The 24396-nt window shown below is 43.3% G+C and overlaps 1 protein-coding gene across 4 annotated transcripts in view; it reads left to right on the top strand.

Moving 5' to 3' along the window:
- RUNX2 (RUNX family transcription factor 2) overlaps positions 1–24396 on the top strand; it is a 124455-nt gene that overhangs the window by 86955 nt on the left and 13104 nt on the right. For all 4 annotated transcript variants that reach the window (XM_034991611.1, XM_034991612.1, XM_034991613.1 and 1 more), the window contains one exon: positions 105–266. In XM_034991611.1, the coding sequence (XP_034847502.1) occupies positions 105–266 (162 nt within the window). The remainder of the gene's footprint in view (positions 1–104; positions 267–24396) is intronic.

Consider the following 24396-nt stretch of genomic DNA (forward strand, 5'->3'; position numbering starts at 1 on the left):
TATAGAGTCTCACTTTTCTCTTGCTTTATCCTTTCTCAGTTTGAGGTTGCCTGTTTGAAGTCCACAGTGGCCGGTACACTAAAGATTTTTCTTCTTTTTCCCAGACCCCAGGCAGGCACAGTCTTCCCCACCGTGGTCCTATGACCAGTCTTACCCCTCCTACCTGAGCCAGATGACGTCCCCGTCCATTCACTCCACCACCCCGCTGTCTTCCACACGGGGCACGGGGCTTCCTGCCATCACCGACGTGCCCAGGCGCATTTCAGGTAAAGACCACACTTTAACTACAAACCCACTCCCGTGCAGGGGTTGGGCTGGGGTTGTAGGATGGGCTGAAGCTCCAGGAACTCTCTATTAGAGGTGTGTGGGCAAGGGTACGACAGCTGGTAAAACCGCGTCCTCTGAATGATGGGGTTATCAAGTCCTTGAACATTTTAAATTAAAAGACTCAAAGCCCACCAGAGCTGGCATCATTTTCTTAAGATGACGTTGAATGCCACCCAGTTTTGGTCCTGCTGAATTGTGGCCCCTTTGGTGGGTGCTGTCTCAACTGGGGCCTTCTCCTGAGGGTCTTATGCCAGGCCTTCCTTGCTTGCATTTCTTTCTCTTCTCAACATCCACCTGTAAACCAGATTACAGACCAATGGCACAGCCTTCCATCTCTAGAGCCTCTTAACCCCCAGAAGTCCAAGCTGGCTCGTTCTGAGAGCGAGCACCTGCAAACTTAAGATCCTTATCAGAAGCTAGTCATTTGAAGTGTGGCGAGGCCTGGAAGACTCTTAAAAGGCCATGTGTGGCCTCCAAGGGCCAAGTCCAGACGGAGGTAGCCTCTCCACGAACCATCTAGCATGCCGCGGTCGCTCTCGACGTGGCAGCCCTGGTGCTGACACATCCGTTATTCCAGAGGCACCGCAGAAATGTGTGGCTCATGGTGGAAGTGCATGAGGCGAACATTCTGGCCTCTTCTCTCACTATCACGGAGAGAATTCATCCTAGAGAGCCAGAAAGTGTACAGAGCCTTCACACTGGCAAGTAGAGGAAAGTTAAAGGCTCTCGGCCAACCGTATGAGTCCTGTGAATAAGAAAAAAAATTCTCTCAGTACAGCCCTGACATGCAGACCGGAGCATGGCCCCCCATAAATAAAGAAGTAGACCCACTGAGGCACACACGGTTGGATCCTCTATGTGTCAGACACTCTGCTCAGCATTCGCGCTCCGTGCACCTGTTTGACTCCTGGCCAGGTTAATGCCTCTCTTTCTTTCTCTTTGTGTTTCTGTCTCTGTTTCTCTCCCTCTCTCATTTTCTGCAAAGCTCGAAGCCGCTACTCACTCCGCTGAGTTGCATCACTGACAAGCTGAAGCTCCACCAGCAGGCTTGCAGGTTTTGATTAGTTCAGACTCCTTTATTTCTTTCCACTTGGGAGGAGGGAAGGCTTTGTTTCTCAAGCAAATGGCAGGAAAGGGCTCTCTGGTCCTAGTGCCTTCACATTTTCTACAGCAGATGGACTCCCGCAGGGGTGAGTAGGGTAAGAAGAGGGGTGGAGGGAGAACCACAAGAGTCTTTGGAAAACCATGTTACCCCTTTTCATTATAACTGCTGTTACTATTTTTATGAATCACGTGGTATATCTTGGGGGAATTGTGCAGAGTATAGAATTTTAGTTATCATTTCCCTTGACAGGAATGACTACCTCCTTTAGTTAAAGACATTAGTTAAACATTAGTTAAAGACACGGGAAGGGATGAGTAAGGCGCAGTAAGGGGAGAACGAGGGCTGATGTGGGATCAGAGGCACAGGGTTGGACGGTGTTGAATGAGTTCTGGTCATTCCTTCTGTATTTTCTACCGAGTCTGTTTTGTTTCACGTTGGGCCAAAATGACGCTGGGCCAGGACAGATTTGTGCAAACTTGCTTCTGTTTTGGGTCCTCTGGGGCCTCCATCTGTCCAACCCTCTGTGGCTGAAGCAGATTTTGCTGTTTGTCCTCTGGCTGTATCTAGAGGAAAAAACCTCAGGGAGTGATTGTAGCTTTAGAGACCCTGCTCTACAGCGTTTTCTCACCCAGGTGCATTCGCATCAGATTCAGCGGGAAAACCATTGCAGAGAACACTGGGAACACGCCGCATAAATGTGTAGTCGCTGTGGTTCGTCATTTACGTGTGTCCTACAGAACAGCGAGATTACTTTGAGTCCCTTGACTGATGCCTATTTAAAACGTTTCCATAAGGCCATACCACACAACTCTGCCCGTTTCACAGAAGAGGCAGTAGGGGCAGAAACGGGTGAATTATCCAGCCGCATATTGATCTGAGGCCAAGGGTAGGGACAAGCCTCTGCTCTAAACTAGTTTCAAACTGAGTTTAGTCCAGTTTTTTCCTCCTGCCCCAAACATTTCTCTGAGTCGTTCCTGGCCAAGTTAACGTGGTGCCAGGGTGGGAGGTTCTGTATAAACATTAAAGGGAGGAGGACAGAAAATCCCTCTTGTCAGCATGTTGGGAAACAGGAAGAAAGAACTAGATAGGGACTGTCAGGGAACTGAAGGAACCGTGACTTACCTGACCTTGCTCTTGGGCACGGGGCTGTGCCCGCATCCCACAGTGCTGCCCGTGGGGCTTGGGGATCACGTCAGCTGGCGTGAGCACCATTTTCGCTTCCCTGGGGGCCGGTCCTAGGGACCTCTCGAGAATGGAGCCCATCTCGTGGGTTCCAAGGCGCCACCTTGCAGAGTTTCTGTCTTATTCCCCCCGATATCTAAAGCTGTCCCTAAGGTCTAGGATGCTTTCTCTCCATAACATGGACAGCTAAAATACTAAACTTCATCTCTAGGCAGTCCTGTGTTCCCTTTTTGTGATGCTTTCCAGAGCAGTTCATGCTTTTGTGTAGAGAACTCAGTTCTCATCTCCTTATATGAAGGGGACACAAAAATACTCTCATAGGATCATGGGTGAGAAAGAAGTCCTTACTTGTAGGGTAGGACTGGAGGTTCAGACTCAGGTTTGAGTCCCAGCTCATGCACATAGCAGGCAAGTTCCTTACTTCTCTGAAACTTAGCTTTCTTATTTGTAAAATAGAGATATGATATTAATCTGCTAGGGTTACCATGAGGATCCAGTGAGATGCTTTATGTAAAGTGCTGTCTGCACACTGCATACGCACTATGGGCTCAACAGATTGTAGCTGATATTACGAAGCAGAAGTTGTTTTGTAATAATTGCTTACCTGTATATAATTGGCAGGCAAGTCCTAGAAATGAGTTAAGCGGGTAAAAATCTGAACTCTTAAAGGGGATTATTTGCTTTGTAAAATGGATCCATCACAGAGCATAGTTAAAACAAACAAACAAAATTTAAATATTTAAATGAGTGAATACCCAGATGGCATTCATAAAGCACTACACACAGTGCCTAGCACGTAGAAGTACTCAATGTTTGCTATCATTATTACTGTGTAGATTTAGAATGAATGTGTATAGAGCTAAAAGCAGTTGGGAGCCATTCACAAAAGGTCAATGACACACTATGAGAAAATAACTGTTTCATTATAATGTTGGAAAAATAGCAAGATCATGTTCTTTTCCGAGGGATCATAGGAATAACAGCAACCAGAAAGATCTTTCAGAAAGTACCGTTCCTAAAGAAACTCTATTTCATCCTGAAAGACCATTCCAAAGAAAGGCCATCATTTAATATACTTAAAGATCTTCAGAGAATCCAATTTTACAACTTCCTTTTTGGGTATCCCCCCTGAGTAATTTTTCAAGTGTAGCTACAAATGGTAGACCTTAACGAATTACGATGATGACAGCGATGGATGCTGTATTGTGTTGTCCCTGCCGTGGCCCTCATGGAAGCAAGGTATAGATAGAATAAGATGATAAACCTATGTTACCCACAGTCCCTACTTGACCGCAAGTAAAGATGCAAAACCAGAGGTCTTGGAGTTCATCGGCACAAAACAAAGACTCAGGAAATATTTCCTTAACCTTGAATAGCCTTCAATATTGTAACAAAAACAATAGCAGCAGTCGTAGGTTTATGACTAAACAATAAATTACTGTTATGTAATTGATCAGTAGGGCTTCCCTTACTGTAATGAGTTTAATTAATGTTCAGCTGAATTAGAGAAATCAAACGCTTCTTACCAGAAACCGGTCTGGAGACATTAGGGGGCAGGAGGAGGGGTTGGTTCTCCTCCCCTCCCATACTCATGATGGTAAGCATGGCCTTATCACCTAACAATCTGTATTTAAGTAGCATCCTCCACCCCTGAGGGATTTTATACATTATCCCATTTCATCTTTTTTTTTTTTTCCCCAGGGAGGAATTTTTTTTTTTTTAGATTTTATTTATTGATTTGAGAGAGCGATAGAGGGGGAGAGGGTACAAGCAGGGGAAGTGGCAGGCAGAGGGAGAAGCAGGTCCCCTGCTGAGCAGGGAGCCTGATGTGGGGCTCAATCCCAGGACCTGGGATCATGACCTGAGCCGAAAGCAGCCACCTAACCAACTGAGCCACCCAGGAGTCCCTATCTCATTTCATCTTATAGGATCCTAAAACAATATTCACTATACAGAGGTAGCCAAAATTGTTTCTCACTGATTCTATCAAAGAGCAAGGTGTGACAAGGCGAGGACAAGTAAGCCTGACAACAACCCAGACCACTGTGTGTCTTTATCATTGTCATAATGTTATCACCCGTGCATCTTTGATGTTCAAAGCACTTGTGAGCCTTGGCACAAAGATGATAATTATTTTTCTGCAGGTCATTACAAAATACTATGTAAGTAAATAATTACAGACTTTCAAAATGTATTTTATGTAATTACCCGATACGAAAAGAAACACAACTGTTTCTTTGACTTGTGGGTCAGAGTGTGAGCTCTTGCCAGTCTCCAGAAGGAAGGAGACGCTCCGTAAGTTTGTACTCTGCAGATAACTCCTCCCGTACCCTACTCGTCCGAGGAAAGCCACTCAGATTGACCTAAGTCTACTACTCTTGAGCATATGTGAAGTAGAAGGGACTCATACAAACATTTTTGTGTGGTCTTGGTCATTGTGCCCATGGACCTCTCTGTTTGGGGGAGGTCTCTTAGAGAGTTAGGATACGTGAATTAGAGACGCAAGGGTAGGGTCCTATGTGACGTTCACCTCCATTACTCAGGGAGAGGCCAACGCAGGTTGTGTGGACGATCTTTTTCTACATTTGTAGGATTTTTTTTTTTTACATGAGACAGTTAACTAATCTTTTTGAAGTTTGCATATTTTTGTTTGTTTCAGCAAATGGTCTTGAATTTCTTCTTTCAAAATATTTAAATATCAAAACATTCCACTTAATCAACTGCCCAGGACTATTCAAGATGTCTGTTTTTATGACTCTTAGTCGCTAAAGTATAATATTTCCAAAGGTCAGCAGAATAGGCGTTAGTCTAATAAATAAAGCTACTAAAAATTGTTTTATTACTACCACAAAATCGAGAAATTGCCAGTGGAAAAACCCCATTTGATCATTCAAGGCCGATCAGGAGGGGTTGTCTCACGTGATTTCAAACCAGGCAGTGGTTGATGCAGTTCAGTTTTAAATGTCCCTTATAACCGAGTTTCTGTCAAGTCCCCTGAGTCCAGTTTTGAAACGAGCCGCTTCAGTAATGTGCCAAGTATATGTGGACATTTATTTTCACAGGGCCACTCTTAACTCACAGGAGGGAGTGACGCCTTAAGGAGGTTAAAAGGAAAACTCCAGCAATTAATACTAATAAACCAGAAAGTTAAAGCAACTATACTAAAACACTAGAACGTCTCCTTTTTTACTACAGCACCATTCCTTTATTAAGAGCCACCTGTTTGGTAGACACGCCTCTGCCCCAACAGCCACGGGCAAGTAGTTAAGTCTAATAGGAGCCACTCTTATTTTGAAGAAGTTCTCTGTTTAAAGCCACAGAGGGGGAAGTTATTAAATTTAATAGACCCTAAACAAAGGCAAGCCCTGTGTTACCAGTGGGATGTTGTTCAGTATTCTTCTCTGGGTTATCTACGGCGATTGGGTGGGTAATTTTTGCATTCTAGAAGTTGAAATCCATCTTGCTTTCTCTAAAGGTAGGCTCTCTTCTGACATGAGCAGATGAGGTGTTTATCTTATTGCCGGGGGAGGGGTGGGGTGGGGTGGGGTGGGGCGGGGGGGCAGGTTCAGGGCATCTCTGGACCTGAGTTTACTGAGTTTACTAACTGAGTGACGGGGTACTGAGGACCCCAGAACTGGTTTCCATTCCGACTAGATCAGTGGGGAGAGTTGGCCCGGCTCACAGAACAGAGGGAACTCGGTGGCATGATATTTACTGTTATTGGAGTTAGACGGAGGTACGGAAGCTCAGCATGAAACCTGTGTACGTGGCCTGACTCTGATTTCACACATGGTACTTGTCAGTTGTTTTCATGAGGATTGGTTTTTGGTACATGCGCAACCACCCACACATGAAGAAAAGGTGTAGCAATGAAGGGGCTCGTGTGTATGCAGGGATGGCAAAGACATGGCTGCAGATTCTACTGAAAGGTTCACTGCAGTCCCTTTCTCTTCATAGGAGAAAACTTGGGAGCTTGAACCTTGCTTCACTAAAAGTATTAAAGTTAATTTTTTAGGGACACGGTGGCTTCTGTGGTTCCCTGGGATCCGAGAGCAGGGTGGAGGCAATGTGACTGAGGGAACATGAGTTTTGGTTTCATTGTCACTGAAGATTCTTTGTGCTGTTCTCAGATATGTCCATCAATTCCTGGTGCCTCCGCGGGCCCGTGTGAACAAATTACTCAGAACTGCGCGTCCACATGTCTCAATTTTGTGCAAGGAGTGAGATGATGTCTGCCCAGGGATTTGTTGTTCTTAGGACTTCTAGCAAAGAAAGCTTGCCTTACCTAATAAATGCCAATGGAGAAACTAAGTTGTGTTGTGAGCTTCAAAATGGTAGAAACATACTATATATATGAACGTACTATATATATATATATATATATATATATATATATATATATATATATAAATTTTTTAGAGCAGTTTTAGTTAAAATTTTTTAGAACAGTTTTATAGAAACATTGAGCATAAAGTAGAGCTGGGATCTATCTATCCCCTACCCCCATCCTGCCTGCCTGCCGTTTTGTCTTGTTATTCACAGCTTGCATTTGTGTGGTGCATTTGCTATGATTGATGAACCAATATTGATACATTATTCTTAACTGAAATCTATAGTGGATGTTAGGAAGTTCACTCTCAGTGTTGTGCATGTCTCTGGGTTTTGTCAAATACATAATGCCATGTATCCACCATGAGGAAGTCCTTCAGAATGATTTCATTGCCCTAAAAACGCCCTGGGCTCCACCTGTCTGTCCCTCCCCACCTGCCCCCCATAGCCCCTGGCTGTGATCTTTTTACCTGTCTCGATAGTTTTGCCTTTTCCAGAATGTTGTATAATTGGAATCATACAGCCTGGCTGCTTTCCCTTACTTCGCCATGTGCATTTAAGGTCCTTCTGTGTCTTCCCATGACTTGATAGCTCACTTCTCTTTACCACTGGATACTATTCTATTGTAAGGATGTTAGTCTGTTTTTTAAAACATCAAGGCTGCTCTCCCTGCTCCTGGGAATACCCCCACCCCATTTCCTTTTGTCACTGACTTTGCCATGGTGCTTCTTTTTTTAGAAAGCATCTCATGCATTCCTTCCTGGGGAAACACTTCCTCTGTCATAGCAGTTGTCCCCAAATGGTCCAGATTATGGTTTTCCATACCTTTGGTCCATTTCTTAATATTTTTCTTTAGCTTTGTCCACAGACCGCTTACTAAACATTTACATTGAGGTGATGATTCTTATCAATTCAAGTACAGGACAGATCCAGCTAACAACCCATTTATCTGATGACTTCGATGCTCTCCTAGGTATAGGATGCTCCTTTTCTCTAAGAATGCCTGGCATTCCTTAAGTAAGCTGTGCCAGTTTCCCACTTCCACGCCAGCCACCAGCCCTTTCCTCCACAGGGCTGGCCAGGGCTCTGTTCATCCTTCTCAGCCACCTCTTTCCCCAAAGGAATTCCTTCCCTGACCACCGCTTTCCTCAGAGTTTATTCCTCTGTCTACACCCATCCATTTCTCATCTCTGTGCTTTGGATACACCTCTAACGTGATACATACCTTCCTTTAGTAACATCATTTGCTTAAATGCCTTCTGCCTTTTATAGGAGGCGAGCTTCTCAAGCATGGGGACTGTTTTGCATGAAGCCTTGAATCCTTATAACGGAGCACAGTTTTGAGCACGTAGTATGTGCTCAGTAAATCTTTTTTTTTTTTTTTAGATTTATTTATTTATTTATTTATTTATTTATTTATTTATTTATTTGAGACAGAGAGAATGAGAGACAGAGAGCATGAGAGGGAGGAGGGTCAGAGGGAGAAGCAGACTCCCTGCCGAACAGGGAGCCCGATGCGGGACTCGATCCCGGGACTCCAGGATCATGACCCGAGCCGAAGGCAGTCGCTTAACCAACTGAGCCACCCAGGCGCCCTGTGCTCAGTAAATCTTTAAGGAAACAAATATTAGTGGGAAAGAAGATAGAAAAATACAGCAAGATAGGCATGAAGAAGAGATAAGGGAAGAAGAAAGGGAAAAAGAAGAAAGAAGATTTTGTTCACCTGGAACAACAAAGAAAGGACAAAACAAGAGGAACTTTTTATTGCTGATAAGGACAGGAAATAGCACAGTATGAGTGTGCATAAGCAGTATATATTTTTATCTCTAAGCCTTTCTGCAATGTGTTTCATATTTAGAACACATAGCAAGACTGCATCTGTTTCCAGAACTTGCTGCTAACAGTTGGTAATAATGCCAAAACATACTTTAGTTCCAGCTTGAAACCAAATGATCAAATAGAATTTTTGATTTCTAATTTAGAGTCTGACATTAATTATAGCCATCATGTAATAAAGTGTCAAAGTCTTTTTTGAGAAAATAATAGAAATTATATTCACTAAGCTGTAAATTGAAACAAAACTACTCCCCTAAAACAAAGCAAAAGTCTGGTTTGGACAACATTTTTGACGAAGTCTTACCTTCTCCAGACTGTACTTTTCCTGTTCTCCCCGATCCTCCCTGCTCTTTAAACCCTTGCTGTATGATAGGGTTTCCTGAGTCACTCACTGTCCAGGTCTGTGGTCTCTGGGCACACTATGCTTTGTCAGCCTGGCACCCAGACCAAACCCCCTTACTCTTGGCCTCTGTTAGCATAGGCTAAGGTGGCCTTAGTGCTTTGGGGACAATGCTACACTCTGTCCCCTCATGTTTGCCATTTTCTGGCAAGCTGGATTGCTCCTATATATATATATATATATATATATATTTTTTTTTTTTTTTTTTTTTTACTTTTACAGTTATTTTTTTCAGATCCAAGTAGGATAATTTACAGTTATTCCTGTTTGGTTTTTATCTTATTTAATTCAGGTAATAGTTCCTGCCTGTCAAGAGCTTTTTGGATTTTTATCACTTCATCCAATATAGTAGTAGCTTCTTGCGTTCCTTCCTACCTGGGATGTCTTTCTTCAGTTTATTTCAGCCATTTCAAGTCAGCTCAGCAAACACTTGGTACATAATTATAAAATGCTTAGGCAGGCAACAAACAAAAAACAAAATCGAAGACATCGTCTGAGCCTTCAGGAAGCTTTTGGCCTTATTTAGGAGATGACATGTGCAAAGAGGACACAGTTTTACTGTGATGCCGGCTCATGTAGAAGCCAGAATGCGCAACAAATGCTCAGGACTTTAGTGAAAGGTGATCTCTTGCCCCACTGCCCAAGCAGCTTAAAGCCTTCTTCTTTGGAAATTAAAAAAATCTATGCCATTCTGCTAGATTATACTTTTACTCTGAGTTACTTCAGCTGGAAAAAAAAATTCCACTTGTTGGCGTGTGTGGTACGTAATGTTTCTTAAGATAGGACAAGAACATACAGAAAATCTTGTCTTTCCCCAGCTAGATGGAAAGTTCCCTTAGGCCAAGGACCTGGCTACTAACCCTTTGCGGTCTCTCTCTCTGAGTCCTCATTTTATGCTCTGTGTGTAGATGCTCCTGGAAGTACTTGCTCACTGCAGAAAGCTCTATCCAATAGTGCTGCCTGCTTTTGGGTCCCTTCTGCTGTACCCACTGTTAGGAGTTGCTAATATTACATCTAGAAGTGGGGCTGTATAGAGACTAATGACAATTGCCATTTACTTAATTTCACATTTCATATGCACAAATACGGTCCTAGCATGTATTTATGTGATAGAATTTTGTACTATCTCTTTTAAAGTCAAGCAACACCGTTAGCTCTATGCCATTACATATATATGCACATATGCTTGTATTTGCCTGTCCATTACATTCAGAATGAGTATACATAAAAATATTCTCGACAGGTGTATTATTTGGGATGTTAGTAAATATCAGCCAAGCTACTACTTGAACTTCTTTCAGGAAAAACAGGACCCCCATCGAAATCCTCCAAGTCTTTGTATTGTTTTGTTACTTTAATGAGCATTGATTTCTCAGGAAATATTAATTGATCACTGCTGGTAGAAAGGGGAAAGAGACACTGCATGATTATTTTAAGTTTGTTTTTAGATTTGTTAATATGTAGAAATATCAGAAAGATGTAATTGAAAGAGATAACTAAACAAGTTAAAAGTTTCCATATAATTAAATCCCATACGATAAAATACAAATGACAGCACTTTAATTTGAATCATTCAAAGTCATTATATTATTAAATTGGGTCAGAATTTAAGAGACTTGGTTTGAGGCAAATCTAGGATCCCATTTGACTACACTACCTTCTAAATTTTTTGTGTGTGACACTCCAGAAATTCACGAATCTCAAATTCATAAATAAATAAATAAAATGCTGCTCAGGCACCAGTGTCCCCGAATATCTCAGAGGATTTCTTAAGCAGGAAGGTGTCATCTTTTCCCGAGAGACTTTGGCCTTAAGTAATAAACTTAGAAATGTAGTCCAGCATGGTAGACTGGAATAAGACCAATGTTCCTATATCCAAAGTTCACCGCTCTCTCGCTAATCAAAATGGTCACCTTTCCAGCTCCATGTTGTAATTAGTAATAATGCTATAGTTAATGGAATAATAATAACAAATATAATGATGGTTATAAACACTCTGCCCTGGGCCAAGGAGAGCAGTGATTCATGATAAATCAATAATAAACCCATTGATGTGGTCACAATAAATCTGTACCTAATTAAGAAGAGCCCTTTCTGGGGCGCCTGGGTGGCTCAGTCGTTAAGCGTCTGCCTTCGGCTCAGGTCACGATCCCAGGGTCCTGGGATCGAGTCCCACATTGGGCTCCCTGCTCCGCGGGAAGCCTGCTTCTCCCTCTCCCACTCCCCCTGCTTGTGTTCCTGCTCTCGCTGTCTCTCTCTCTGTCAAATAAATAAATAAAAAAAAATCTTTAAGAAAAAAAAAAAAAGAAGAGCCCTTTCTAAATAAGAACCACCAAGGAAATAAACACAGGCTTGGAAAAGAGGAAGAAGTCTGATAATAGTGTTGTGGTATACTCACCATTAAAGAACAACAACAACAAAACAAACCCGGAAGCTCACCAACTACACCTGAGGAAAACAATACATTCTCAGTGTTGCTTAAAGGTACAGTGGTGCGTTGACCTAAAAGAGTCCAAAGAGGAAAGAGTTTGGCCCCCTGGACAGTTCACAGAGAAAGTTAAGGGTTTCATGGTTTTCTTTGACCTTAGAAGCTGGTAGGTGTCACAGGTACTAAACCTTTGAAGCATTCGTTGGGTCTTGGTTTTTGGTCCACTCCGGTGATCTCTGTCTTTCAACTGATACATTTAGACCATTGGTATTCAAAGTGATTATCAATCTAGTTGGAGTAATATCTACCATATTTGTTACTGTTTTTTATATGTTCTTGGTCCTATTTTTATGTCTTCCACTCTTTTTCTGCCTTTCATGGTTTTCGCTGAGTGTTTTACATGAGTCCATTTTCCCTCCCGTTCTTAGCCTATCAGTTATGCTTCTCTTTCTACCCTCTTTTAGTGGTGACCCCAAGTTTGAATATACATTTACCACTACTCCCAAGTCTACCTTCAATAACACTGTAGCACATCATGGATAGTGTGAGTACCTTATAACCTATGAACAGCTGTGTGTACGTTTTATGTGGACATAACTTTTCAACTTCTTTGGATAAATGCCAAGGAATGCAATTGCTGGATCACGTGGTAAGAGTGTATTTACTTTTGGGAGAAACTGCCAAACTGTTTCCCAAAGTGGCTGTACCATGTTGCATGCTGACCAGCAGTGAATGCGAGTTCCTGTTGCTTTATGTGATCTCTGTGTGCATTTATATTTAAAGTGGGTTTCCTGTAGAAACATACAGTTGGGTCTTGTTTCTGGATCCATTCTAGCAGTCTCTGTCCTAAGTGGTGCATTTAGATCATTGATGTTCAAGTGATGATTGATATGGTTGGATTAACTAATATAGTTGGATTGGCCTTTGAAGGGTTATTATTTTTTTTAAAGATTTTTATTTATTTATTTGACAGAGAGAGAGATAGCGAGAGCAGGAACACAAGCAGGGGGAGTGGGAGAGGGAGAAGCAGGCTTCCTGCCGAGCAGGGAGCCCGATGTGGGACTCGATCCCAGGACCCTGGGATCGTGACCTGAGCCGAAGGCAGACGCTTAACGACTGAGCCACCCAGGCGCCCCGGCCTTTGAAGGGTTATTAAAACCTCAGATGACCGTTTAATCGAGCAGATGGTTGAAGCATTTAAATTGGGACATGCATCCACCAAAGAGGGTTGAACCTAACACCGATAAAATAGCAGTTGCTCAATAAAATTGTGTTGTATTGGTTTGGTTTATTAGAAAAATGTGCCTTCCAAGGCCCAGGCATGCAGCACAGTGATTAAACACTCAGCCTCATTGACAGCTTGTGGAAACAGCACTTGGCTGGGAATTGAGGAACCTGAGATCTATTTTTGAATGAGCCTCTGAGTTCTTGAGCAGCTCACTTAACTTCTATGGGTCTTAGGTTCCTTGTGTGTGAAATAAGTTAGTTGGGCGAGCTATTCCCCAAGGTCCATCATTTTCAATGTCTAGGATTCTAAAATAAGGGCTACAAGGGTAGGTTTTCTCTCATAAACATTTAGTGATCAGACATCAGAAATCTAAATACTGCCACCCATAATAAAAATAAAGGCTAGTATAGCATTTGACTTATGAACTAAATTCATAGGAAGAACTACTATAGATGTCAAGAAAAGCTTTGTCTTGTGCTTCAGTTGATTCTGATGAGGAGCAATCTAGGATCAGGTTAATTATTGCCAAAGAACTATACATTCAGACCTTGACACTTGACCACAGCTGACTTCTGTTCAAGGTGAAGCCTTGTATATGTGCACGTGTGTCCGAGTCTGCAGACAGGTTTTGAAAACATGGCTTTATTAAAATTAAAGAACTTTATTTTATTGACATTTTACATACCCTTGCATGGTTTTATATAACTTACCTATTTTAGACCCTCTTTACCTGAGAATGGTTATAATGAAGTATAATTTATCTTACTGGAGAATTAAGAATGTTGTAAGCTAAAGTTTATGAAAACAAAAGAACAGGTGAATTCTATTAATAAAAGAATAAATGGGATGAGAGGACCAGATTCTCTATATTAAAGAAATTATATATTTAGAGAAAATATTATTAGAATTATAACAAAGTTCCTTTTAGTGTGAAACATTGCTATCATAGTATTATTTTAAAAGATTTTATTTATTTATTTGTCAGAGAGAGAGAGTGAGTGAGTGCACAAGTAGGGGGAGGGGCAGAGGGAGAGGGAGCAGGGAGCCTGATGTGAGACTCAATCCCAGGACCCTGGGATCATGACCTGAGCTGAAGGCAGACGCTTAACCGACTGAGCCACCCAGGTGTTCCTTGCTATCATAGTATTTTATGACCACGTGATAAAAATCTTCATTAATACAAATTATTGTCAACATTAAATTTACTCATTTACTGAGACTGTTCTAGTCACCGGAGTGATGAGTAAGACAGAAAAGCTCAGGGAGCTTTTTCTACTAGCATATGATGTAGTGATTAAACACTCAGTCTTTGGAGCCAGACTCTCTGGGTTTAAATCCAGGCTTTTTGACTCATTTGCTGTGTGATCTTGGGAACTTGTCTGTACCACAATTTCTTCATCTGTGAAATGGGCTACTACTACTAATAATACCACCAACCTCAATAGGTAGTGATGAAGATGAAAGGATAAAGCATGTAAAACTCTTAGAATAATGCCTGGTAATAAATGTTAGCAATTACTGGGGAAGGGCAGTTAATTGAACATGAGAAAATATTGTCTAGGGGAATGTACTGTGAAGAAAGTAAAATGGAGTGATGATACTATGAGGAAGCCTAAGATCTAAATTTACAAGGAGTTAGCCCTGTGCAGCTCATTGCAGGCATCGGGGAAGGTGGGTGCAAGGGCCTTGGGGTGGGAAGACGAATGCCCGGTGGCCGGAGTGTGGAGAAGATGAGCTGGAGGCAGAGACATCGCTGCTCCGGATCCTGCGGGGCCTCTGCCAGTCAGGACCGGAAGTTTGGGTTTGCTGGTCCGCGTAGTGAGAAGCCACGGGCAGATTTTAAGCAGGGTCATGATATAAATGGATTTCTAGTTTCTGAAGGATACTCTGGCTGTTTGGGGGAGAGTTGTGTAAGAGTATGAGGGAGGAAGCAAGAGTGTGTCTGGGAGGATGGGGACTCCCGCTTGCCTGGAATCAGTGGGGATGATGGGGTTGGAGACACTCGGGACTGGAGTGGGGCTTTTGCCTCCATCATCAAAATGTTTTAGCAGTGCTTTCCCCCAATTGTTAGTCTACTTTAAAAAGAATAATATTAAGTCTTATAAAATGTTAGTTAACCTTTAGACATTGTTCATACACCCCAGAGTGAAGCGGTAATTCAGGAATCGCTTGATTTATTGGGTGAATACAGAACCACCAACCTGGAAAATTCAGCCAGAAATCCATTTTGAGAGCTGAAGTGCTTGGTTTGGTTGTTTTCATTGACACCATTAATCTGATTATTTCCAGGAGCTCCCCTTCCGTGGCACTGTGCCAAGACAGATTTCATTGCAGTGAAGCACAATGATGAGATTAATTTGGGGGACTGACCCGCATTGTATGTTCTCCTCACCCTCTTCAAGTATAGGTAGCACACTTTTAGATCTCTCGTAGCCTTTAGACACACCAATTCCCTTTACTGCTTTTAAGACAGAATGACATGAACATGGCCACACTGGTGTGATCAGGCTGGCTCGGCAGGTGCTCATCCCGGGAAGCGTGTGGCAACAGCCCTGAGGTGAGGAGACCCTGAGCAAGGGGCTGGTGGTTAGTTACCTCAGGCTTGCACGCTAATATTTTGCATTTGAGCAAAGTAAAGCTAGATGAGGAACCAGCGCTTGTCCCCCCTGTGAATGGAGGAACCATCCAGAACAGCTTCTTCTCAGAGGACTGAGAAATGGGGGCATATCTGAAATTGGAAAGAACTTACAAGGATAAGGGAGGAGGAGCTTGTTCTAAGTTGAATGTCATAAGCACAAACTAAGGGTCAAGGAGGAAGCTTTAAACAGCTGAGATGATTAGTGTAAGTGTGTAGTCAGCTGTCACTCCCTTCTCAGATTCTTTCCATACCCTGTCCCTTAAAAAGAGAACAGGGAAAGAAACAACAAATGTTGGAGAGGTTGTGGAGAAAGGGGAACCCTCTTACACTGTTGGTGGGAATGCAAGTTGGTACAGCACTTTGGAAAACAGTGTGGAGCTTCCTCAAAAATTTAAAAATAGAGCTACCCTATGACCCAGCAATTGCACTACTGGGTATTTACCCCAAAGACACAGATGTAGTGAAAAGAAGGGCCATATGCACCCCAATGTTCATAGCAGCAATGTCCGCAATAGCCAAACTGTGGAAAGAGCCGAGATGCCCTTCAACAGACGAATGGATAAAGAAGATGTGGTTCGTATATACAGTGGAATATTACTCAGCCATCAGAAAAGATGAATACCCAACTTTTACATCAACATGGATGGGACTGGAGGAGATTATGCTAAGTGAAATAAGTCAAGCAGAGAATGTCAATTATCATATGGTTCACTTACTTGTGGAACATAAGGAATAGCATGGAGGACATTAGGAGAAGGAAGGGAAAAATGAAGGGGGGGTGGGAATCAGAGGGAGAGATGAGCCATGAGAGACTATGGACCTGAGAAACAAATGGGGTTTTAGAGGGGAGGGGGGAGGGGAGACTGGTTAGCCCGGTGATGGGTATTAAGGAGGACACGTATTGCATGGAGCACTGGGTGTTATACGAAAACAATGGATCGTGGATCACTACATCAAAAATTAATGATGTATTGTATGGTGACTAACATAACACAATAAAATTAAAAAAAAAAAAGAGAGAACCCCTCCACTGTCCCCCTCCCCCAACCTTCAGTTAGTGGCTCTAGAAATTAGCTTGAAGATTTTGTGAAGATATGAGCAGTTCTTAACATTTCCTGTTTGAAAAGTCCTACTCTCCATGGGCAGAAGCTTCCTCATCTTCCTGGCATCCCAAGGTGCAGATGTACGCTTGCTGAAAACTGGTATAACCATTTTTAAAGAAAAGAAGGAAAGCAGTAAAATCAGGGTCTTGGGAGCAGTGACCTAATCTACTTAAAATTTATTTGATGGATCTATTTTGAGTTTTAGAAGCCCAAAGGACGCAAAATAAGATAGAATTCAGAGTATCATCCTCTCCTAGGATGGGAAATCTAGAATAATTCCAAGGGCTCTAACAACTTTACAGATTAGAATTCTGGATAATGGGTTGGCTGTTTCTTTGGCTGTCAAACCTAGTTTTTAACCTTTCTCCCTGGCTTTGTCCTTTAGAATAGAACAGTAAAGGAGAATAGAAGTCAAAGATTCAATGTAAGGAAGAGACAAAACTAGATTGAGGAACAATAGGTAACAAGCCACTGGGGGGAAAAAAGCCACTTGTGAAAGGAATAAAATTGAAGGACAGTGTGCTCTACTAGAAAGAGGGGTATTTTCTCCCCAGGAGCTGGGAGTTTCAAATCTCAGTGATACAAATGTGTGCAATTAATTTCCTTCCTCTTCAGATGAGGAAGGGGTAGTCTTGATCATGCTCATCCTTAAGCCTTGGGTACTGTTCTTTTTTGCTCCCACACTGCAGTATAATATTGAAAATCATCACAGAAGTGGTAACCAGATAAAACTAGGACCTTAGGACTCGAAACCCAGAGTCTACCCCGCTCTCCTTTGCCATGTTGCCTGGTGCCTGAAAGAGAAAAACTATTTCACCAAAGTGAACCTCACCCAAGGGTCTGCCTGCCAACATTTTAATAAAAAAGTAACATCTCAAACTATAAATAGTAGAACTTCCAGTTAAATGTTCGAAACGGATCTTTCTAAAAGTTCATAAAGATCCAGTAAGCAGTACCACTTAGGTTATGTAGAAGGTTTTCGGAGCCTTTCACATTGAGGTAAAACTCTTCAGCAACCCACAGATGTGGCAGGTGAGCTCTAACACAAATAACAAACAGGCTAGTGTGGAGGGAAATGGGATGAATAAAGAGATCTGTACAAATAGGCTCTGAGAGTTAGGACTGTGGATCCCCCCCCCCCCCCCCGCAGCATCGTACCGGATGGGAGGAGGCCCATGGCCCGGTGCAGCTAGGTGACAGGTGGATTCCAGCAGCAGGTCAGGCTGCCATCTCAGAGGATGCTGGCCTGAAGGCTGGGTCAGCCAGGAGAGGTGGAGACTCGGGCAGGTGCCTCGGAGCATGTGAAGGAAAACGGAAGACACTACCAGGAAGGAGGAGGCCTCCTCGTGGGGAAGCTTGAATTCTTCTACTGCTCTAATTTGGGAACTCCAGACAGCGAGGAAGTTGAAAAGACTCAGGACATCCAGGTCATCTATAACAGTGGCTTTTCTGATGGCAGAAATGAAAGCTTCCGGATAAATAAGTAGGTGCTGAGGAAAATGGGGAGAATTATAGCAACTAAGTCCAGAGGTGATAATAAGAACTTAGCATTAATAATTATAATAATATTTAGGTAGTATTTTTTTAAGTTTTATTTATTTTAGAGAGAGAGCGTGAGTGGGGGGAGGGACAGAGGGAGAAGGAGAGAGAATCTCAAGCAGACTCCCCACTGAGCACAGAGCCTGATGCGGGGCTCAATCCCACAAGCCTGAGACCATGACCTGAGCTGAAATCAAGAGTGGGATGCTTAACCCACTGAGCCACCCCGGCGCCACTAGGTAGAATGTTAAGTATACAGAAAGCACTTCCACAGACATTGTCTCATTTAATCTCCGTGACAGCTCATTGGAGTATAGGTATCCCTATAGTCTCTATTTTGCCAGTAGGAAATTTGGGCTCGGAGACATTCAGAGACTTGACCTAAGTCACATAATGAAAGAGCAGGAGAGTCAACCCCCAACCCCAAGTCTTTGGTTCCACATGTGCTTTCCTCACTATGCTTTCATCATAGGAGTCTCCCCCTATCAGAACCAGACTTCACTACAGAGCCTGCTGGGTATCATCCTCGGAGGGAGTTTTATCGCATTGGTCTTTCCAAGCGACACGTGGGGGACAGAACACCAGCAATCCTTGCTAAATAGCCACTGCTCATGCTTTATAAAGGTCAGAGTACCCAGAATAAAGTAAAAGTCACCAAGTTCCTGCCAGAAATAACAGTGGAAACAATCTGCCTCCTACTTTTGTAAATCTAAATTTTATTTTAGAGATTACAAGTGTAGAGGTGAAATTTCTTATCAATGAAATCTTAAAACCTCAAAGCACATATTTTTATATGTGGGGCAGGGAAACTGAGGCTACTTGAATGATGCATAACAATACATCCTGTCTTGCAAAAGTTGGAAAGGTTGGTGTAAAATATTACTTATTTTATCTTCCGCTAGTTCAGATCAATACCATTTACTTGAAGAACCTAGAACAAGGAGGAAAGAGAAATAGCTCACATCATATTTCTCATCGAAAGTGTGAGCCTAAAGCTAATTTTAACCCTTTTTACTGCTCAATTTAATGATGAAAAGTTTTTGTACAAGGTAATAGTGTTCCCATTTTCTTTTGGCCTCTGTTGCAAACTGTTAACAATTACATTTTCTTTAGTTTGTGGAAAAATATTCTAGATTTTCTAATTGACTGTATCTGGAGAGAAACTGTATCTGGAGAGAAAACCTGGGTATTTCGTGCACAGTGCATCTACCTCATTAAAAAACAAAACAAAACTGTAATACTATTTTTTAATGAATGGGCACCTTTTTTTAGAGGAACAGTATTTCCAATAGAATTTTTAAAGATATTTTTGGAATTCTCAAGGTTGCCTCACGTGTAACAATCAGAATTTTGGTGCTGGAAACCCAGCGGGATGATTAAGTTAAATTCTGTCATTTTACTGACGAGGAACGTGGGGGTCAGGGAGGGGAAGGGACTCTGCGTGGCAGGGACAGCGCTGTGACCAGAACCCACCCCCCTGGCTGCTAGTCCAGCGCTCTAGAGTTGTTTTCTCCTGCTACATTTCCAATAGGGCGCTGACATTTTTTTTGTTATTGCTGTACACGGCCCTTGTGATCTGAAGAAGAAAAATGCTACCCTCAAATTATCTCCTCCTCCTTTGCTCTTTCCTCTTTTACCCTGAAATTAAATCCTTATGAAGAAACAGAATAGATTTTGCCCTGGATCTGTGACAGCACCATCTCTCTCGACCAGTCATCAGCTGCTTTGGTCCACATCTGGACCAGACTCAGTAGACTGTATGCTCAGGCTGGGAAAAATAGGGCTGGGGTTCTGTCTGTGGCAGGCAGAGACCTTCCACTGTTTGAAGAGGAGCTCCCACTGGACGACTGGTCGTCCCACAAGTACGCTGAGCAGACCAGGCTCGCGTGTGCTCTTTTTTTTGGTCATCAAAACAAGTAGCTCTTCTCAGACACCTTAATACATAATTAGGTGTGTCTGTTTACACTTGGGAGACAGAGGGCTTCATGTCCTAAAGCAATACAGGGAATCTGGGAGCAGCCACAAACAGATGTTGGAAATGTCCATTTGTGGCGAGTTTATTGCTATAGCACCAGAAGTAAACATTGAGGATGAAACCCCTCTGAAGGGGTGGGTATGTGTATTGAGAGGGGAGTGTTACCGGGCACAGGAGATAGTGAAAGGAGGTCCTATTTTTATTATTTTTTTTTTTTTCCAATTTGCTCCGGTATTTGTTTATCTCCTACAACAAGGAAAAGATCACTATTTGGCGTTGGCTGTTTGAAGGCTTTTGCCAAATGCTTAACAATCTGTAGGGTTTGATTTCTCTCAAAAAAACCACTTTGAGAACAAGGCTCTATGTAACTAAGATGTGTTTGTTTTTGTTTAAATCACTCAGAAGAGAAATCATCTCTTGTCCATTGTTAAAAGAGAGGTTTCAATCAAAGGAAAATTCTACATATTCTAAAATATACAAACAGCTCTTTGAAACTGAAGCCAAATCAAACTCTAAAAGGGACGTTTTTCTTGCAGAAGTTTTGAGTTAATTCCGTGTGCAAGGCTTGAGTGGAAAAACTCTGAGACAGTCAGAGGAATGAGTTCCTATAACACTGAATTTGGATTCGGAAGTTATATGAGGAGCATTGTTTCAGGATAGCATGAAGACTCTCGGACGTGGTTTTAGGCTAAACTCTAGAAACAAAGCAAAAGAAATTCTTTGCCAAGTGAATCAGATTTAAGTTAAATAAAAGTTGGTGGTTTGTTTTCTGATGTTACTGGATCTAAACCTCCAATGTGAGGAGGCGTGTCTGTCATCACTTTATAAAAAAATTCAGTTGAAATGTTCCCCTGTTGTGAAAGAAATGCCATCCTTCCCCCTATCAGGATTTCTATTAGGATGAAAAGTAGGAAATGCTAATGAGACAAGCTCAGGAAAAGGGACACAAACTAGGAAACCCATCAACTTCATTTTGGCTCTGCCTCTAATTGGCCACATCCTTGAGATGATACGTTCTTTGACTGAGCTTCATTATCAGTTGGTATCCATCACGCCTACCTCCCAGGACCTTTTTGTGAAGGTAAAACCAGATGTACATAAAAGCAGGACAACTTAAAAACAATGTGTGAATTTGAGACGTTATTTTTTTTTTATTATTATTATTTTTGAGAGTCAGTGTTGATGTGGCATAAGATAGTTTGCTTGGGCCGAAGAAAGCGAGAAAAAGCTTTTGTTTTTAGGAGAAGGGAGCAAACCAGGGAGCAGGTTATAGAACAAGAGATGCACCCCAAAACTGGTGGTCAGAGCAGAGTTGTGGGTCTGGAACTAACCTAAGCCCTTGAGGTCCTGGTAGGCACAGGGATAGTAGGTCGGGAAAAGCAGTTGGCTGAAGATGGACAGGCAGAAATCAGAAAGTGGACACAGACCACAGTTGGACAACTGGTCACCATGTCTTTTTCCTCACACACACACACAAACACTTTCTGTGTGTCACTCTGAGAGGAGCCACAGTGCATGTAAAGATAAGGTGGACAGAGCCTGTTCTCAAGGAATTTAGGGGCTAATGGCAGTGATAAGGCAATGGTAGCCCCCCTGCTTGTGTGCGCCTTAAGAGAGATACGAATGGAGACGTGAGTGCAGAAGGAGAGGTCCCCGTGGGCTAAAGCAAGAGCAGAAGCAGAGTTTTTGAAGCAGACAGGGATTGTGAGGTAGACTTTAAAGGCTGCTTAGAATTCCAAGGAACTGAGATAGGGTGGGGGATGGGGAAGCTGAGGCCTGAGGGAACCATGTAAACCAGGGAAAGAGGGGGGGTAGTGGGGGGTGGGGAGTACAGTAAATGGAAGAGGGTCCAGCTTGGCTGGATTGTAGAGTTGGTGAAGAGGTGGAGTGAGAGACAAGACCGAAAAGGTAAGTTGGGAGAAGACTGTCATTGCAGCAGATGTTTGTCGTGTGTCTAAGAGATCTAGAAATGTACACATACTTGAGTAAAAAGCGTGACATGAAGTCACAGAACAGGTAGGCAGCAACGAGCAAGGAAGTCCTGAGGAACCAGTAAGTTGGACAAGGTAAGGATTCAGGAACCACGTGGTTCAGCCACGTGGGCAGAAGATCCAACACACACACAAAAGTGGGTCTTGATTCTAAGGCAACCTTCTGTCCTGACCAGGAAGCCCCTTGTATTTTCCTCCCAGGGCAGGAACCAGTCCCAGGGCATGAGTAGCCCAGGCCTGCACCGGGAAGCAGGTCAGCGTGTTCATCTGACTGTGGAGGGAGAGATGGCAAACATAGGGTGGTTTGAGTCAGGGCCTCTAAGGTCCAGGATGGCCTCAGGGCTCTTGGGACACACCAGGGTGCTAAGCCTTTAGAAAGGAATGATATTTGAAAAAGCTGAGCTCCAAGCTCCTCAGGTTTTGAGTGGTACTGCTGCCCGGAGCTGACTCTTCTTCCCCTGGGCCTCTTTGGCTCAGCACTGGACTCCGAGGCAGAGTCTGAGGCTGGATCGGTGCCAGATCAAGGGGAACGGAGCTCTTCCTACTTTAGGAGGCGGAGAATTGAAGCTCAGGCTGAAAGCACCACGTGTGCATTCAGGGGGTGGAATGGTCCCTGTGGTGGTGATTTGCTGTCCTTTTTTTACAAAAGAGTTCGGTCAGGCCTGGAGCTGGGTGTTAGGGGGGTAAATGGGGACTTTCGGGATAATGATTCTCAACTCACGTCTTTTCTAGTTTGGACCCAGTCTTTTCCGTTTTCTTTTTCTCTGGCTCCACTAGTTCAAGTGGTACTGGTAGGAAGGAATGTCCTTTCGAGATGGAGATGTTTCTACTTGCTGTGTCCTTGTGCCAGGTTTCACTTACAAGGGTCTTACCCAATGAGAGAACTTGACGAATAGAAAACATGATTTGCCCAAAATTTCTTAGAACATCAGTGGCAAAGACAATGTGAGAATCGGGACTGAGTCAAGCGTGGGAAATTGATGGCATGCATCAGCCTCCCCATTTCATATTGCATCCCCATCCTTATCCCCATCCCCATCCTTATCCCCATCCCCATCTCTATCCCCATCCCCATCTCTATCCCCATCCCCATCTCTTTCCCCATCCCCATGCCCACCCCCATCCCTAGCCCCATCCCCATCTCCATGCCCACCCCCATCTCCATTCCCACCCCCATCCCTATCCCCATCTCTATCCGCATCCCCATCCCCAGGGCTGTCTTTGATCTTTGATCAGGCCCCTTGCCACCACTGCCCTTCAGGTGGGCATGGCCACGCAGTTAGAATTGGCATGAAAATGACACTGACTCCCTGCACGTGGAGGAGACTGGGGCCGCTGAGACCCACCGGTCTGGGGCCAGGTCCCGGCCACCCATCAGCGGTCAGTAACTTTGAGGAAATCACTTCACTTCTCTGAGCTTCAGCTGGTCATCCACAGTGTGGGGTCAGTGACACGGTCTACCTCACAGGGCTGTTGGGAGGATTTGGTGCCATCACGCAGGCAGAAGTGCTTCCGAAAAGATCCTCTGCAAGTCGGAGGCGTCCCCTGTCAGTTGTCTGGTTAACCAATCCTTCCTCTAAGTAAAACTGGCAGCAGCATGGGATCCGGTGACTATGAAATCACTGAGAGGATTCCTATGGTTGGAGCAGAGCTAAGACTGCTCTGTGAAGCAGAAGCCGGTGCTGGTTCCCAGCCCGTCATCAAGCAACCTGGAGGCAGAGCATTCCTACACAGTGGGTTCAGCCTTGCTACCAAACTCAAGAAAAACGCTCCTCAGATTTTTCCACTGAAGTACCCCAGAGGGCAGAGGAAACTCGAGGGCTCCTTCGCGGCTCCTTCTCTCCCCAATCTGTTGACATAACCCCAAACAACCCCAGCTCCTGCAAGGAGAGCATTTCCAGGTTTCTCGTTTTATCTTAAAATTCATGTGAATTTTACTCCATAATATGCCTGCTTTTTTGTTTCAATACAAAAATCATGTTTTAACATACTAATGTCAGTTATATGTCCCTCTTTAAAAAACCCTCCCCCATTTGTTCCCTTCTTGTATTTCATGCCATCCTATCAGCCAGGCTTTGGTGTCTAATATATAACATCTCAACCAGTTCATAAATTTCTGCCTTTAATATAGTCTGAGTTACCACTCGCACAGGCCACAGGAAAATACCAGGCTGTCCCCTCTGCATTCAGGCTTTTTTTTTTTTTAAAGATTTACTTAGTAACAATTTATCATTTAGTTGCAGTTTTTAAAATAATCTTAACTGGCCACATATGTTATCTAATAAGAGCGGGTCTTGGAGCCTCCGCCTCCCCCC

Source organism: Mirounga leonina, unplaced genomic scaffold (genome assembly GCF_011800145.1).
Source record: "Mirounga leonina isolate KUSES-001 unplaced genomic scaffold, KU_Mleo_1.0 Mir_53, whole genome shotgun sequence".
NCBI lineage: Eukaryota > Metazoa > Chordata > Mammalia > Carnivora > Phocidae > Mirounga > Mirounga leonina.